The sequence below is a fragment of the Pyrus communis genome, chromosome 7 (genome assembly GCF_041283825.1).
Source record: "Pyrus communis isolate YQ-2024b chromosome 7, ASM4128382v1, whole genome shotgun sequence".
Lineage (NCBI taxonomy): Eukaryota > Viridiplantae > Streptophyta > Magnoliopsida > Rosales > Rosaceae > Pyrus > Pyrus communis.
The window spans coordinates 2,611,277-2,625,976 of NC_142571.1; the positions used below are offsets into that span (position 1 = coordinate 2,611,277).

The following is a 14,700-nucleotide window of genomic DNA, read 5'->3' on the forward strand; positions in this document are numbered from 1 at the left end:
CGTGGCCACATGTGATTCTCTTGAGGTTAAAATCGTCCAGTACTTAATAAAAAAAATGAATGAAAATTCATCAAACCTGACGGTATTGGATAATTATCTAATTTAAATATAAATCTTCCAAAATCTTACAAAATTATAATGTTTCTTAAAATTCTTTAAAATCTGTCGCATAAAACTATCCATTAAAACCCTGTTAAATCCAAATTTACTGCGCCCTTAAATTTGAGTGAGCAATCGATTCGTATTTCATTTCGGGTTGCGAAATTGAGGCGGCAAAGCCGACAATGGTGGCAAGTTCAGTTCAAAAAGAAAAAGACCCGCTAGGGTTTTGAATTCTACCACAGAAGTTATTCACCATCGACATCGTAGCATGATTTCGCTCTGCAATTTGAAGAGCCTTCGATTGGGGATTTCAATATTTTCTTCTACATTTGCTTCCAAAGATCTAAAAACCTCACATTTCCCTCTTCAAATTCAGCTACTTTGCAGACAATTCAGCTCAGAAATCTCTGAAAACCACCATGATTTCACAGTCAATTACCTCATAAACTCATGTGGGTTGGCCCCGGAAAATGCAATTTCCGCCTCCAAGACGATCAAGTTGCAGTCCCCAGAAAGAGCGGACTCCGTATTGGCCCTTCTGGGAAGCCATGGATTCTCCCAAACCCAGATCTCGAAGCTCGTCAGGTCACGCCCTCAGTTCCTTTTAGCCGATCCTGATCAAACCCTTTTGCCAAAGCTCGAGTTTTTCAGCTCCATTGGAGTTTCGAGGGAGGACGTTGCCAGAATTGTGGCTTATAGCCCAAATCTTTTGGTGTTGAGCTTGCGGAAACGGATTGTACCGACTTATGAGTTTCTGAGGAGTATGCTTTCGGAGAAAAATGCGGCTTCTGTTGTCAAGCGCGGTACCTGGATTTTCTTGGAAGGACACTCGAAGAATGTGGAGCCGAACATTGGGATTTTGAGAGAATCAGGTATGCCCCAGTCATGCATTTCTCTGTTGCTTGCTAGATTTCCCCGTGAATTGATGTGGAAGACTGAAAAGTTTGGAGAAGTAGTGGATGTGGTTAAGCAAATGGGTTTTAATCTCGAAAAATCTACTTCAGCTGTTGCAATAAGCACATTGTGCGGGCACAATGGTAAGTCGAGATGGGATCAAAACCTTGAAGTTTATAAGAGGTGGGGTTGGTCTGAGGATGATGTTCTCTCTGCTTTCAGGCGGTTCCCGCAGTGTATGACTAAGTCGGAGAAGAAAATAGCGCAAGTAATGGAATTGTTAGTGAACAAGATGGGATGGCCGTCAAGAATGGTTGCCAAGTACCCGGTGGTCATGGGTTTGAGTTTGGAGAAGAGAATTATCCCGAGGTGTAAGGTTGTAAAAGTTCTGCTGTTGAAGGGATTGGTAAATATTGAAAACTTGAGTCTGAATGTCGTGTTAAAATCTGTGGAAAAGAAGTTCTTGGAGAGTTTTGTGACCAGATATATCCACCAAGTACCTCAAATTGTGAGTGTGTATCATGGAAATGTTGATATCCAGGATGTGTAGTCTCCCTTCATATTTTGCTGCAGCAAATTCACTTGGTTGCCAGTGGCTGAAAATATAAATTCGTTGGTTTATCTTCTGCGTCTCCAATGCCTAGCAGTAGCTGCTTTAATTGTACATATATTAGAACACCGAACACCAACTTGATATTGGCCTGATCTCCCTGATGCCACCAATTTACAGTTAATGGTGCTGCATGGCTTTTGACAGGATGCACAAAGTCTTGCTTCTAATATATTCAACAGACGAGTGAAGGGGACCTTTTCTTTTTTGGGTCTATTGTTCAAATCAAAAGAAACAAAAATGCGAGCATGCGCGCATACATATCAGTTCTCATGGCAGTTGATGGGGTATGTAATGAAGAGACATTTCTTCTATCTTCTATATCCGTGGATGAATGAATCTATTAGAAAACATTTGAAGACTTTCTGATCAAAAGAGAGAAGTTTGCCTTTACAATGGTACTTGTTTACTGTTTCAACTCTCTAATTAATTCCTGTTCAATAAACAAAAGGGTAATATTTATTTTTCCATAAATAGAGAGCTACAGGTCATGAGAAATAAGTGCTTATGTGATATTCCTGCTGTTATTAGTTAGTGCAAGCTTGTGAAAGGAAGTCCAAACTGAACCGCCAAGAAGAAAAATGGAGCACTTCATAAGAAAAGTTAGTTTATACAACATTAATTACACTTGCAGGGTTTAATGTAAACCCTTAGAGTACGCTGTACTTACAATATGAGAAGATTAACACTTAGTAAGCTCCTTGTTTTTGTTAAGGAGCACATGATGCTGGATTTGTAGGAATTGAAGGTTTTCTTTATGTCTCTGCTTCGAGTAACAACACAGTTCACCCTAATTGATTTGGAGGAAAAAACTTTGGTGTTTGGTTTCTGAAGTGGATGGGGTTGAATAAAGTTTGTATTCATTTTGCATTGCAAAGATCTCTTTGCCTTTTCTCCTTGCATGACCACATTGTCATTTCTTTTGCTTTCCTCGTACAATCGTGTCTACTCTTTACTTAGCAGATTCTCATATATGTTAAGTATTGTATTCATACGTTTGTATAGCACATCCAAGCTCGTCATAAATTACACACCAATTACTCTGTGATTCAGATGTGGATTTTCTGCAGCTCTTTTTTGATTTATTGCATTAGTGTGAATCTGTGACGATGGATTAGTGGGTTCTGTCTAACTGACATGTGATATTGCATATCAGTACTTTGCCCTTCAGTTTGACGGACAGAATTTTTCGCCTTGAATTTCAACTGGATGTCCATCTATTCTTATGTACATCTAACTTTGTCACATATCACATTGTGTGGTACGAGTACCAGTAGCTTCTACATTTGACTTGTGGTACTTGCTGTATTAAATTCATCATGACCGCATTTGAAGAATTCTATATAAGGGTGAGTTTCCTTCCCAAATCTGGAAAGTGCCAATAATTTGAGTGTCTTTTGGGCCATAACTTAAAGGTTGTGTTACGTGAGGGATTTGCAAGTACCTAAAGATATAGGCTAAATATAGTTAGAAATGGACAATAAAATATTAGATGGAGGACTATGAAATGTGCTACATGATCATTGCAAAGACATTTGTAAAACCCTCTCAAGTGACTTTGCATCTTAATGCATTGTATCTACTCATTTCAAATCCCTCCATATAATCTTTTGCAGTCCATTTCTAGTTATATTTAGCTCAAATCCCTTATCCAAACATAGCCAAAAGGTCATGAAGATGGAGCAGAAATAAAGGTGAACATCATTTGCTTGATACATTATGTCACATCCCGGCCCAGACGAGACCATTTTCCAGGCCCGCTCTACCACCGTAGCACGATATTATCTGCTTTGGGCCGCGACCACGTCCTCACGGTTTTGTTTCTGGGAACTCACACGAGAACTTATCGATGGATCACCCATCCTGGGAGTGCTCTCGCGCGCTACTTGCTTAACTTCGGAGTTCCATGGAACCCGAAGCCAGTGAGCTCCCAAAAGGCCTCATGCTAGGTAGAGATGGGAATATACATATAAGGATCACTCCCCTGGGCGATGTGGGATGTCACAATCCACCCCTCTTAGGGGCTCGACGTTCTCGTCGGCACATCACGGCCAGGGTTAGGCTCTGATACCAAATTGTCACATCCCGGCCCAGGCGGGACCACTTCCCGGGCCCGCTCCACCACCGTAGCACGATATTATCCGCTTTGGGCCTCGACCACGCCCTCAAGGTTTTGTTTCTAGGAACTCACACGAGAACTTCCCGATGGGTCACCCATCCTGGGAGTGCTCTCGGGCGCTACTTGCTTAACTTCAGAGTTCCCATGGAACCCAAAGCCAGTGAGCTCCCAAAAGGCCTCATGCTAGCTAAAGATGAGAATATACATATAAGGATCGCTCCCCTGGGCGATGTGGGATGCCACACGTTATTTTATAATACGTGTTAGTTTGCTTTTGTATGGTGCTCTGAGCCTGTATTGACAAGGCTATCTACTTGCAGGTGAGGGTAGCATGCGCGTAACTAGGCCACAGAATACGAAAGAATCCTTGTCTATTGGTAACTGGTATGCTGTTGTTATACTTGTAAACATAGACATGGATTCAAGTCTTAAATAATTATCTTCATGATAGAGGGATGCCAAAGGGGATTAGGGTAACATACGTCTCAGGTGTAGCTTTTGAAAGGGTGGCTGGCATTCCTAGAGTCCTAGTTCCGACAACTCAATTCAGCATTCTAGAACTGCATTCGGGTGACCAAAATTCATTTTCATCCCTTTGAAAATAGTACGTTTAGCAAATAGTTCCCAGATCTTCAGTGTCAACAAAAAAGCAAAAGAAAGAACGCGTGATTAAAACGCTTATATATAGCTGTGTGCCTGTGTATAGCACATTGAATGAGATCTTTATTTAGAATTGTGGGAGTAGAGAAAGATGATCCGTATGTCCTAGCTTTCAAAAAACCAGTTTAATATTACAAATTAGATGATTAAGGAAGCAGAAGGGTTATATTTAATTTAAGCATTGAAAGTCTTCACTACTTAACAACTATAGAACGTTAAACTTCAGAAAAATGGAATCTGAAAGCAACAAGCGAAAGCCACAGCTGAACATGTGTGTCTAGTTATTTAATATTATACCACATCCTGCCTGGACAGTTCTCACCCAAACGGAAACCACTCAGAAGATGTTCCTTTTGACTACACCTGGAGTTGGATGTTTTCTTGTTTTATATGAGTAAAAATAAAATTTAAAGGGGAGGAGGTGTTCAAGTTAGACAAGTTTGAAGGTTATATATTTAGTTGATTTCAGTTCTCTACGTTAACAGTTCTCAAATATGTCGTTATAAATTTCATTAAAGAATTAGTTAGAGTCATCTCATTCAGTCACGCCTTTAACAGTATATTTAATGCATGCAAATTAGCCTACGAAAAGGGTTATTAAGCCCTAAATGACAAAATTCAATTTCTAACGCAACGTATTAAGCCCAGGCTAAACTTGCCCAGGGCTCTTTGAGGGGCCAGTTTAGCCTCGGCTCTTGCCCAAGGCTCTTGAAGAGCCAACTTAGGAAGAAACCTAGAGCCAATGAAAACTAGCCACCTAAGCCAACTTAGGAAGAAACCTATAGCCAATGAAAACTAGCCACCTAACACATTTTAGCCCCTAGCCTCTAATACCATTAGAACAACAAAGTTTTGAGAGGGCTGGATTTCAAGAATAATGACATTTTGAGAGGCCAAATAAAGCCTCTTGCCCGTAGCCCTTGCCTTTGCCAGTAGACTTGCTCTAAATCTTGGATTGATATCGTCAATTGTTTTTTTACATAGGAAGTGTTATTGACACTCTAAAAATCTCATTTTATACTCCTCACAAGTGTATTTTTCTTTCCAAATATAGAAAGTTAGGAGTGTAAAATGAGAATTTTGGAGTGCTAATAACAATTCCTTTTTACATATTCAAACTCTTGCTTTCCAGGAATCCGAACGAGTGGGAATGAAATGATGAGAAATTGACATTTATGGCATATTTGTAAGTTTATACCTTATGCACTGGTGAATTGTTTATATTTTTTTGGGGTATTTCTTTAGTCTGTCTGTGACCCTCTGTTGCTTGAACGTTTGAAACTATATATCTAAAGAAATGATGATGTTGCATGCTTACACCTGTAATCTCACAAGGGTATATCCCCGGTATATTATTATCCTTCAATTATGCATATGATTATTCATTTTATATCTAATTGTTAGGCTGTATGATTTTGTTTATTACTGGTTTGGAATGTAGGTTTTAGTTAACGCCTTTGGCAGCTTAAGCTTTTGGAATTAGTGGTAATCAGCTGACAAAATCTATCACGATATACTCTACGATAATCTTCAATATTATCTTTTTAAAGCAACATAAAATGGTTATATTATCATGCAAATTGACAATCTGACAACATAAGGATGTGTATGGATAGACAAGTCTGACGAAGTGAGATACACACCTGGCATCTTGCATTTGGTTCTATCGTCTAAGGGAAATCGTCCCAATGTTTAGAGAATATATACTTTGATACCATACGCGAAGTATTTCTAATTGATCGTGATAGTATTGTTTACGTTATATCTTGATGAAATAAGAATGAGAATATATATTTTGATACTATCTGTGAAGCATTTCTGTGAAATTGCTCAATCCTGTCTTTCCTTGAAGTAAGTCCAGAGGGAGCAACTTCTACCGCTAATTCAGGCTAAACTCGATCACTAGACAAGCCGCAAATTTTCTTGTGAGAATCAAATCAACCAAATCTAGTTGGTTTCATGCTTTTAATCCTCATTTGTGCATTTGAATTTGAATAAATTGCGATTGATTGTGTCTTTATCTCTTTGCTTTGTACCTTATTCTAGTAATGATGGACTTTCTTGCGTTACAAGTAATACCAAACCTATGAGAATTTGGCTTCCAATTGCGATTCTACTTTTAAGTTCGAACAATCATATTCCTAATTTAAAAAATGAAAAAATCTACATTTGATTGTATGTGGATTGACTAAATTTTATTGGCTTCGAACCACCTACTAGTGTTCGTTTTTTGCACGACAAAATTACACCTGCTAGAATTTTGAGTGATTATTTCATTTTTCTATTCTAATACATATGATGTTGAGGGGAGGCGTATTCACACATAGAACCTGTGCACATATACATGCTCAAAACTGCTTGAGTGCTGAGCTCCCTTACAAGTAGTGTTTATTTTATTTTAGTTTTTGAACGAACGATATTATTTATATTAAAGAAAATAGAGTATATTTAATCTCATAATGGGCTAGCAATAATGTGGTTCGAATTCACTTTTGGTGAAAATCAAACCTAAATCTTTTCACTTACAAATGAAGAGGAATACCATTAGATCGTAGTACTAAGTGACAAATATTTATTTTATTAGTAATTAGTTGATAAGCAATTCAAGATCACTGGTCAAACATACACAAATCCAACCCATCAATATTTTATAATTGCACGTCATTAAATGAAATAAAATTATGCTGATTTGGTGGACCATAGTGTGGCTTGGATCACATGAAAGTCAAAGTCAATTTATTTTTTAATTCAAAAAATTGGTAGAGTGCTTATTGTCGTACCCCAAAAAAAAGGAGAGAAATTATTTCAACTGACCACACAGCAAACAGAGGATTATTTAAGGTTTTTTTAGTCAAAAATGGTTTTCTGAAATTGATATAACTTCTCATTTTAGTTCATGATAATGAAAATGGATAGAAGTGATCCTAAGTTTGTCCACCGTAAATCATTTTGATTATTTCGTGAAAAATCTGTCAATGTACTTGTTAAGTGAAGAGGTTGGTTTGACAATTTTACCCTTAAAAAAGTGATCAAGTAGTCATTCACGTAATAATTTAACAAGGATATTGACAAATTTTTCATGGATGACCAAAATGATTTACGGTGGACAAACTCAGAGCCCGCTTCTTTTCATTTTCAAGAACCAAAGTGGAGAGATGCCAATCTTATAGATAATTTTGACTAAAAAACCGGTTTTTATTTATTTATGATAGTGATGGAAATGAAAGTTTTGATTCACGATCGAGTACGCACTTATTAATTATTATATAAATGGCCATTGTTCTTGATCATCCATGTTCATGAGAGCCTCTACATCCCACTCTCCACTGCAAATTCACAAAGGTTCAAATCTCTCTTTGATCAGTAGTTTGTTGATACTTGATACTTTGTCAAGTTTTTACTTTTTGAGATATTTGATCGATATTTTGTTGATATTTTTTTCGCTTTTTGGTGCATGACATCAGTTTATGATTGAAGAAATGATTTGCCAACCATTTTCCTTTTTTTTTTGGCAGTGGACATTTTCTGTAATTAATTAGCAACAGTTAGAAGATTTATCCATGGCTAGGAATCAACAAGCTGCAGTGCTTAATGCACTTGATGTTGCCAAGACGCAGTGGTACCATTTCACAGCAATCATCATAGCCGGAATGGGATTTTTCACAGATGCCTATGATCTCTTCTCCATCTCCTACGTCACCAAACTCCTCGGTCGTATCTACTACACCAAACAAGGCGCCGAGAAGCCCGGCACGCTGCCTCCCAACGTGTCCGCAGCTGTTAACGGTGTCGCCCTATGCGGCACTTTAGTCGGACAACTCTGCTTCGGCTGGCTTGGTGACAAGTTAGGCAGAAAAAGAGTTTATGGTATAACACTCATGCTGATGGTGTTGAGCTGTATTGCATCGGGGCTCTCTTTTGGGTCTAAGCCGGAAGGTGTCATGGCAACGCTTTGTTTCTTTAGATTCTGGCTTGGTTTCGGCATTGGTGGCGACTATCCCCTTTCAGCTACGATCATGTCCGAATATGCTAACAAAAAGACTCGCGGGGCTTTCATAGCTGCTGTGTTTGCCATGCAGGGATTTGGGATTCTGACAGCTGGGATTGTCTCTATAATTGTTTCGAGCGCGTTTGATCACGCATACAAGGCACCCCCTTACTCAGTCGATCCAAATGCTTCTCTTGTTCCTCAAGCAGATTATGTTTGGCGTATCGTTTTGATGTTTGGAGCTGTCCCTGCTGTTCTTACTTATTTCTGGCGAATGAAAATGCCTGAGACAGCTCGGTACACTGCCCTTGTTGCCAATAACGCAAAACAAGCCGCATCGGATATGTCCAAGGTTCTACAAGTTAATCTCGAATCAGAAGACGTTCAAATCATGGAAGATCCAGATAGTAAAGCATTTGGCTTGTTCACGAAGGAGTTTGCTCGCCGACACGGGCTTCACCTCCTTGGTACCACCACTACTTGGTTCTTATTTGACATTGCGTACTACAGCCAAAACCTTTTCCAAAAGGACATATTCAGCACAATCGGGTGGCTTCCAGCAGCAGAAACCATGAACGCCATTGAAGAGCTCTATAAAATTGCAAGGGCACAAACACTAATAGCATTGTGCAGTCTTGTTCCAGGGTACTGGTTTACGGTGGCCTTCATCGATCGTATTGGAAGGTTTCCGATCCAACTAATGGGTTTCTTTTTCATGACAGTGTTCATGTTTGCCCTTGCAATTCCTTACCATCACTGGACTTTGAAACCGAACAGAATAGGGTTCGTGGTATTGTACTCCCTTACGTTTTTCTTCTCCAACTTTGGACCCAATGCCACTACCTTCGTTGTGCCAGCAGAAATCTTCCCAGCAAGGTTGAGGTCTACTTGTCATGGAATATCAGCTGCAGCAGGAAAGGCCGGAGCCATAGTAGGCGCCTTCGGGTTCTTATACGCTGCACAAAGCACGAACCCGGCCGAGACAGACGCAGGGTACCCCCCTGGTATTGGTATGAAGAATTCTCTTATTATGCTTGGCGTCATCAACTTCTTTGGCATGCTGTTTACACTGTTAGTGCCTGAACCAAATGGAAAATCACTCGAGGAGATGAGTGGTGAGACTGAGGAGTAAGGGCTCGTTTGGTATTGTAGTGCTTTTAAAGAAAAATTGTTTTTATATTGTGAGAATAAACAACTATGAAATAAAGCAATTGAGTGGTAAACTCTAGTTATAAAAGTTCTTTCAGCAAAAACCACAGCGTCCGAGAATTTGGTAAACTTTTATATAAAATTGTTGTGAATTCAATAACTAAAAAGTCTTCATATCTCTGTGTTCCTATGTAGTGAATGACGCACAGTTCAGCCCCTGAAGTTTTGAGTAATATCATTCATATGCGCAACCTTAACTCACTAATAAAATTATTTGTACTACATTTATTGAATACATCTATAAGGGCGTGTCACTCAGGTGGAAGGCGGCGGCCCGTCAAGCTGTGCTGGCCGTGGCGCCTCGGAATACAAGGGAGGATTTGTAGTTGGGCGTCAAGGATAGCGGCTATGGTTGCTACCACCTTAGTAGATTTCTTTTGAAAAAACAAAAAATGAATTAAAGATTTAAAAAAAAAATTGAAGACTATTTCGAATTCCTAAGAAATAACGCAGAGGTTTTCAGCAAATTAAAGAAATCTAAACAAGTTTTAACCAAAAAAAAATCTAAACAGATGGTTTATATTTGGTTCTAAAACAGGCCATTTATTCATAAACATATATCTTCTCGAAATTTTAGTCGTTATATTTGTATTTTGAGATGTTGATTTCCGTAACAACTGATAATTTAAACCTTGCATGCAACTCACTTGCAACTCCAGAAAATTTGGAGGAAAAAAGGATTTGACACTTTCTTTAAAATCCAAGTTCAAAGGTAGAGTTTGGTTTAAAAAAAAAAAAATAGTGTGGTCATCCTAAATCAAATTAAGAAAGAAATCAAAGGGAGTTTTTAAAATATGATGCTTAGTTCAACTCCAGAATATTTAGTTTGGGCTGGTATTTTCAATGGAATTTAGCCCAAAACAAGTTTTAACTCAAAATCTCTTTTTTAACCTAATGATGGGAGAAATTTTGAAGGAGTGACTCAAGTATTGGAATTGGTCTTAGTTCCGTATATAAATAATGTAAAAGCAAAGAAATTGTTTGCAGCCTAACTGCTACACCGAAGTTATCAGTGTTGATGGTCACAAACGTATTTTCATTTACGCAAAACGGCATATAGCTGTTGGTGAAGAAATTACTTACAATTATAAGTTTCCCTTGGAGGAGAAGAAGATTCCTTGCAACTGTGGTTCGAAAAAGTAAGATCTGTCTTTACAGGAATGCATGTTCTTAATTTTGTGGTCTTTTTGATCTTCTTTGTGTTTCCACAAGAAAAATATTATTATTTCATTTTATCTTCATAAAATTTGTTTCAAAACGCCCTGGAGAACGACCTGTGGTTATGTATACTACTAAGAATCATCTTTTATTCAGGTGTCGTGGATCATTGAATTAGGAAGGCGTTTGAGTTCGCTGGTAAATAATGTACACAATTCTTCCTTCAATGAAGTTTTGTAATTGGATTCTGTTCATGCTAATTATCATTCAATGTTTTGCAGGCTATGCATTGAGTTATGTCTTGCATGTTGTTGGCGTTGCAGTATACTTTCTCAGATGTATGTTTTGCCTTTTTTTTTTTTTTTTTTTTTTTTGGTAAAATTGGGGGTCAAAAGACCCAAGAAAAACAACTAACTATTAACAAAACGGGTATGAGTAATTGCCTATTGTGTGGCTTAGCCGAACTTCCTCCCTCTCTTTAGTGTAAAGATATCGATGTACTAAAAAAAAAATACACTTTGGAGTATGTGGTATACAAGAACAATAAAGAAATGGTAGGATTTTCTGAAATCAAACTTGTAATTTCTCTAGGGCTTTTGCTGAAAACAAACTTCAAAAAATAAAACCTTTTTTTTTTTTTTTTTTTTTTTTTTTGTTGAGCCGAGGTTAGCAAGGAACATGATCGCGAAGGATACATTGTGAATTTTTAGCCGCCGGTTGAATGGCATTGGCCAAAAAGCAAGATTGGGGAAATGATAAGGCCGAAGAAGCATTGAGAACAATGTCATTACGTCCTTGGATTTTATGCATACATGTACAGAATCTGCCTCGACACATAGCAATTCCGCCTGTGTCTTAATGTTTATTAGGCACTGCCGGTCCCAAGCCCGGATAAAGGAGGAGGGTTGTCAAAATCTTTGGTATGTACTGTTAGACGAAGTGCTCAAGCTGTTCTTGTTAACCCAAGTATTGGAAGAAGGACAGCAGGCCAAGCTGTACAGACAGCACAGCAAGCATTTGCTGACTCATGAACAGCAAGGAAAGGAATGTGCATGTGCATGTGTGCTGTCCGAAGTCTTCCCATGCGTGCTTGGTTACTGTTAAAGCATTTTCCCATGTGTGCTGTCAGAAGACAGCAGATGGTGCTGCTGCATGTGTGTGTGCTGTTACCTAGTAGTTTAATGTGTAAAGGTGTATAGATTGTGTTGCGGCATGTGTGTGTGCATGCTGTCACTTACAGTTTAATCTGTAAAGTTGTTGTTGTGGTGTATATATCAAAGCCTTCCCGTAAGGCCTGGGAGTAGAGATTTTGAAGTATTAAAATTGATATCAGAAATTCTAACATGGTATTGAGCCTCTCATTGTCTAACGACTAGATCCTGTTTGTTTTTTTTTTTTTTTCCCCACGCTTCAATGGCTGAAAACAATGCCACTTCTTCCACCAACCCACCTACCACCAATCAGTTTCATCTGTTTTCCACTATTGTTAATATCAAGCTTGACAGAACCAACTACCCACTGTGGTTGGCTCAAATTCTCCCAATTCTCAAAAGTAGAGATCTGATGGGGTATGTTGATGGTACTTTGGTGTGCCCTCCAAAAAACTTGCCTGGTGCTACCACGGTCAATCCTGCATACAGTGCGTGGATTCAACAAGATCAAATGATCTTGAGTTGGATAAATAGCTCCTTGACAGCGTCTGTTTTAGCTACTGTGGCAAGCAAGAGAACTGCGCGTGCCACTTGGGAAGCTTTAGAGCAAAGGTATGCCTCCACTTCTCAGAACAGAATTTTGTTCCTGCGGAATGAGTTGCTGCAGACAAAGAAAGGTAATCTTTCTGTTGCGGATTACGTGGATCGCATGAATGCGATTGCTGATAATCTTGCTCTCGCAGGTCAACCGGTCAGTGATGATGAACTCGTGCAGATTGTGTTGAACAATCTAGGACCTGCATTTGAGATGACAGTAAGTGCTGCTCAAGCTAGGGATACCCCGATCACCTATCCCACCCTTGAGGCACTTCTGTTGACAACTGAACGACGAATGGTGGATCAGAATAATTCCTTGGCTGAACCTGCACCTGTCAACGCCTTCGTTGCCACTAGAGGACGTGGCGGTGGACGATCGCGTGGGAATGGAAGAGGAATGTCTTCCTTCACCCGTGCTTCTCTGTCAAATCAGCGTGGCAACAATCCTCGCAATCCCACCAATCAGCGCAACCAGCAGTTTAATGGTGAGAAATCCTCTTTTTCTGGTGAGCGTATTATTTGCCAAATATGTGGCAAACCAGGTCATCCTGCGCTTGATTGCTTCCAAAGGATGAATTCTGCTTATGAAGGTCGGATTCCTGCTCACAAACTCACAGCCATGTCCTCCTCGCCTATTACTCTCAATAAGCAATCCAATGGTACCTGGCTGTTAGACAGTGGTGCGAATGCACATGTCACTCCTGACCTTCAAAATTTGGTTAATCCCAAATAGTACACTGGTAATGAAACTATTGGGGGTGTAGGTAATGATTCTGGCATCACTATTTCTCATTTTGGTTTCCAACAACTAAATACTAAAGCTTGTTCTTTTGATTTGAATGACGTTCTTCACTGCCCAACTGCTTCTCAAAACATCATATATGCTCATAGGTTTACTTTAGACAACAATTGCTACCTGCTAATCTTCCCATATTTTTTTTCTTGTTAAGGACCTCAAGACTCGGAAGACGCTTTTCCGAGGGAGATGTGAGAATGGGTTATACCCATTTCCAAATGGCAGTGGACGGTTCCAGTCTTCAATGTCAGCCTTGGTAGGGGTACGGTGTTCAGTGCAAAAATGGCATGCTAGACTTGGTCATCCTGCCAACTCAATAATTAAGTTTTTAATTTCCAAAAAACTAGTACCACTTCATGGTACTCCTCATGTAAGCTTTTGTGAGTCATGTCCCTTAGGAAAGAGTAAAAAGTTACCTTTCAATTTGTCCGAGTCTGTTTCTACGTCTCCATTGGAACTTTTGCACTCTGATGTCTGGTCTTCTCCCGTTATTTCTAATGAAAATTTTCGTTACTATGTGTTGTTTGTGGATGACTACTCTAGGTATTCTTGGATTTTTCCCATGAAAAATAAAAGTGAAGTTTTTGAGATATTTGTAAAATTTAAAGCCACTGTCGAGAACATGTTTAATCTTGCCATTAAAACCTTTCAATGTGATGAAGGAGGGGAATATAAAAGTCGTGCTTTTCAACAGTTTCTTTCTGACAGTGGGATTTCACAACGTTTTTCCTGCCCAAAACATCCTGAACAAAATGGACTTGCAGAAAGGAAACATCGCCATATTGTTGAAACCAGTATAGTTATGCTTTCTCAATCTCACGTTCCTAATCAGTTTTGGTTTGATGCTTGTTCTACCGCTACGTACCTGATAAATTGCATGCCAACAAAACTTTTATCCAATATGTCACCTTATGAGAAGTTGTTTAAAAGAGTTCCAAAGTATGACATGTTGAAAGTGTTTGGTTGTCGATGTTTTCCATGGTTAGTCCCATACACACAACATAAACTGCAACCAAAATCAAAAGCTTGTGTTTTCTTAGGTTATTCACTGAATCACCAAGGCTACAAATGTTTGGAATTGTCCACAAGACGAATTTACTTGTCTCGCCATGTCCTATTCGATGAGGACTCTTTCCCTTTTAAGGGACTCACATCTACCTCAGAAAATGTCGTCGATTCAGGTACATTTAACTCTCCCGTGGTATTATTTAATTTTGATGATATTAGCACGTCTCCTTTATCTCACTCACCTAATGTACCTGCTATTCCTCTCCGTCAAAATTGTCCTTCTAATGAAATTCTTTCCTTACCCTCCACTGCACCGTCTGAACCTGTCCCCAATCCTTCAATTGACTCATCCAGTCCACCCTCTACTACACCCGTGTCATCCTTTCCTCCAAACACCACACAGTTTCA

At 39.1% G+C, this 14,700-nt stretch overlaps 1 protein-coding gene and 1 pseudogene across 8 annotated transcripts; both read left to right on the forward strand.

Annotated features, from left to right (window-relative positions):
• The first annotated feature begins 184 nt into the window (after positions 1-184).
• On the forward strand, positions 185-2,483 carry LOC137733774 (transcription termination factor MTERF8, chloroplastic). Of its 6 annotated transcripts, none has more exons than XR_015964506.1 (4): positions 185-1,504; positions 1,754-2,004; positions 2,138-2,208; positions 2,322-2,483. XR_015964506.1 is itself a non-coding variant. In XM_088697561.1 (3 exons), exons 1-3 carry the CDS (start codon positions 371-373, stop codon positions 2,329-2,331), a joined length of 1,284 nt encoding a protein of 427 aa, XP_088553687.1. In that variant the 5' UTR covers positions 185-370; the 3' UTR covers positions 2,332-2,483. The 6 variants fall into 6 exon arrangements, 3 of the variants coding, with proteins under 3 accessions (XP_088553687.1, XP_088553688.1, XP_088553689.1); XR_015964508.1 differs by having other exon boundaries at positions 186-1,504; positions 1,754-1,893; XR_015964505.1 differs by having other exon boundaries at positions 1,754-2,208.
• A 1,511-nt stretch (positions 2,484-3,994) lies between these two features.
• LOC137733773 (low affinity inorganic phosphate transporter 1 pseudogene) lies at positions 3,995-9,626 on the forward strand (annotated as a pseudogene). 2 transcript variants are annotated; one of them, XR_015964510.1, is made up of 3 exons: positions 3,995-4,109; positions 5,518-5,571; positions 7,901-9,626. The product of XR_015964510.1 is annotated as a low affinity inorganic phosphate transporter 1 pseudogene, transcript variant X2 (transcript). The 2 variants fall into 2 exon arrangements; XR_015964509.1 differs by lacking the exons at positions 3,995-4,109; positions 5,518-5,571 and adding an exon at positions 7,299-7,727.
• The last annotated feature ends 5,074 nt before the right edge of the window (positions 9,627-14,700 follow it).

Excerpts from the sequence above, each read along its gene's own strand:
- LOC137733774 (XM_088697561.1), top strand. The coding sequence starts at position 371 with ATGATTTCGCTCTGCAATTTGAAGAGCCTTCGATTGGGGATTTCAATA. Across the intron at positions 1,505-1,753 it reads TCCACCAAGTACCTCAAATT|GATGCACAAAGTCTTGCTTC; the intron begins GTGAGTGTGTAT and ends GGCTTTTGACAG.